The sequence below is a fragment of the Antrostomus carolinensis genome, unplaced genomic scaffold (assembly GCF_000700745.2).
Source record: "Antrostomus carolinensis isolate BGI_N321 unplaced genomic scaffold, ASM70074v2 scaffold387, whole genome shotgun sequence".
Taxonomy (NCBI): domain Eukaryota; kingdom Metazoa; phylum Chordata; class Aves; order Caprimulgiformes; family Caprimulgidae; genus Antrostomus; species Antrostomus carolinensis.
The window spans coordinates 232-1,228 of NW_010327889.1; the positions used below are offsets into that span (position 1 = coordinate 232).

Below are 997 nucleotides of genomic sequence, written 5' to 3' on the forward strand. Positions count from 1 at the left end.
TCTCAAAGGTCTTTTCCAACCAAACGATTCTATGATTCTATAAAGAACTCAAGAACACACCTACAGCTGCTTTGTTTAGGTTTGCACCACTGGATTAGATTACTACAACATCTCTCAACTTTCAAGGTAAGAGATGAACACTCAAGTTACCAGAGTAACAGCCAACCATTTTTCTAAATTGTAACTTTTGCTATGGCCGTAGAGATCTGGAAGGCACACAAAACTCTGTAGTGTTGGAAATGACAACACTGTATTTCACCACCTGTCAGGGCCAGGTAAAAGCTAAGCTTCTTATTTAAATCAAATTACTGTAGAAGATAATGCCATAAGCACGAATCTAGAGCATCAGGGGTTTTTTGTTCTACAATATCCAGCATTAGCCTTGTAGCAGTAATGCAACATTCCCTTCATAAAAGAAACAAACTAAGTGTTGATTTATAACAACACGAGACAAAGACCGCAACACTCAAGAAAGGAGGCGACTGAAGCTTTAGCTGGAGCACGCTAGAGCTAAGGAAACCTACCTTCAATTGTGCGTTCTCTGACTGAAGCTGGCTGATGCTGGAAGTGCTAAGGTTTTTTTGCATCTCTAACTGCAAGTTCAGCTGCAGTATCTCCTTGTCTTTACTGATCAAATTATCTTTATACTGTTCTAGTTGGTCTAACAAGCTTGCCATCTAAAAAAAGAAGAAAATGCATGGATGTTTCAATTAAATCCTCTTATTTAAGCAGAAAAGATAAGACTTCATGGCCTTACTTACTGAGAACAAGTAACTTCAGCAAATTCTAGGATTTAAACTCGCTTTAATGAATTTGCATTAATAAAATACTTGAGACACAAAAAGAGAATGAGAAATTAGTGCTCCAGCTCCTCAGCTGCGAAACCAAAGTACTGCAAAGGTTGTTTTTCATTTTCTTAAAAAAAAAAAAAAAAAGAAAAAAAAAAAAAAAAAAAAAAAAAAAAAAAAAAAAAAAAAAAAAAAAAAAAAAAAAAAAA

General features: G+C 34.8%; 1 protein-coding gene across 1 annotated transcript in view; it reads right to left on the reverse strand.

The window, feature by feature from the left end:
* Window positions 1-524: 524 nt before the first annotated feature.
* The window catches only part of LOC104528115 (pericentrin), a gene marked incomplete at both ends in the record, with an annotated part of 59,041 nt that continues 58,568 nt past the window's right edge, over window positions 525-997 (reverse strand). Inside the window, one exon of the mRNA XM_029085964.1 lies at window positions 525-677. Within this exon, the coding sequence (XP_028941797.1) occupies window positions 525-677 (153 nt within the window). The remainder of the gene's footprint in view (window positions 678-997) is intronic.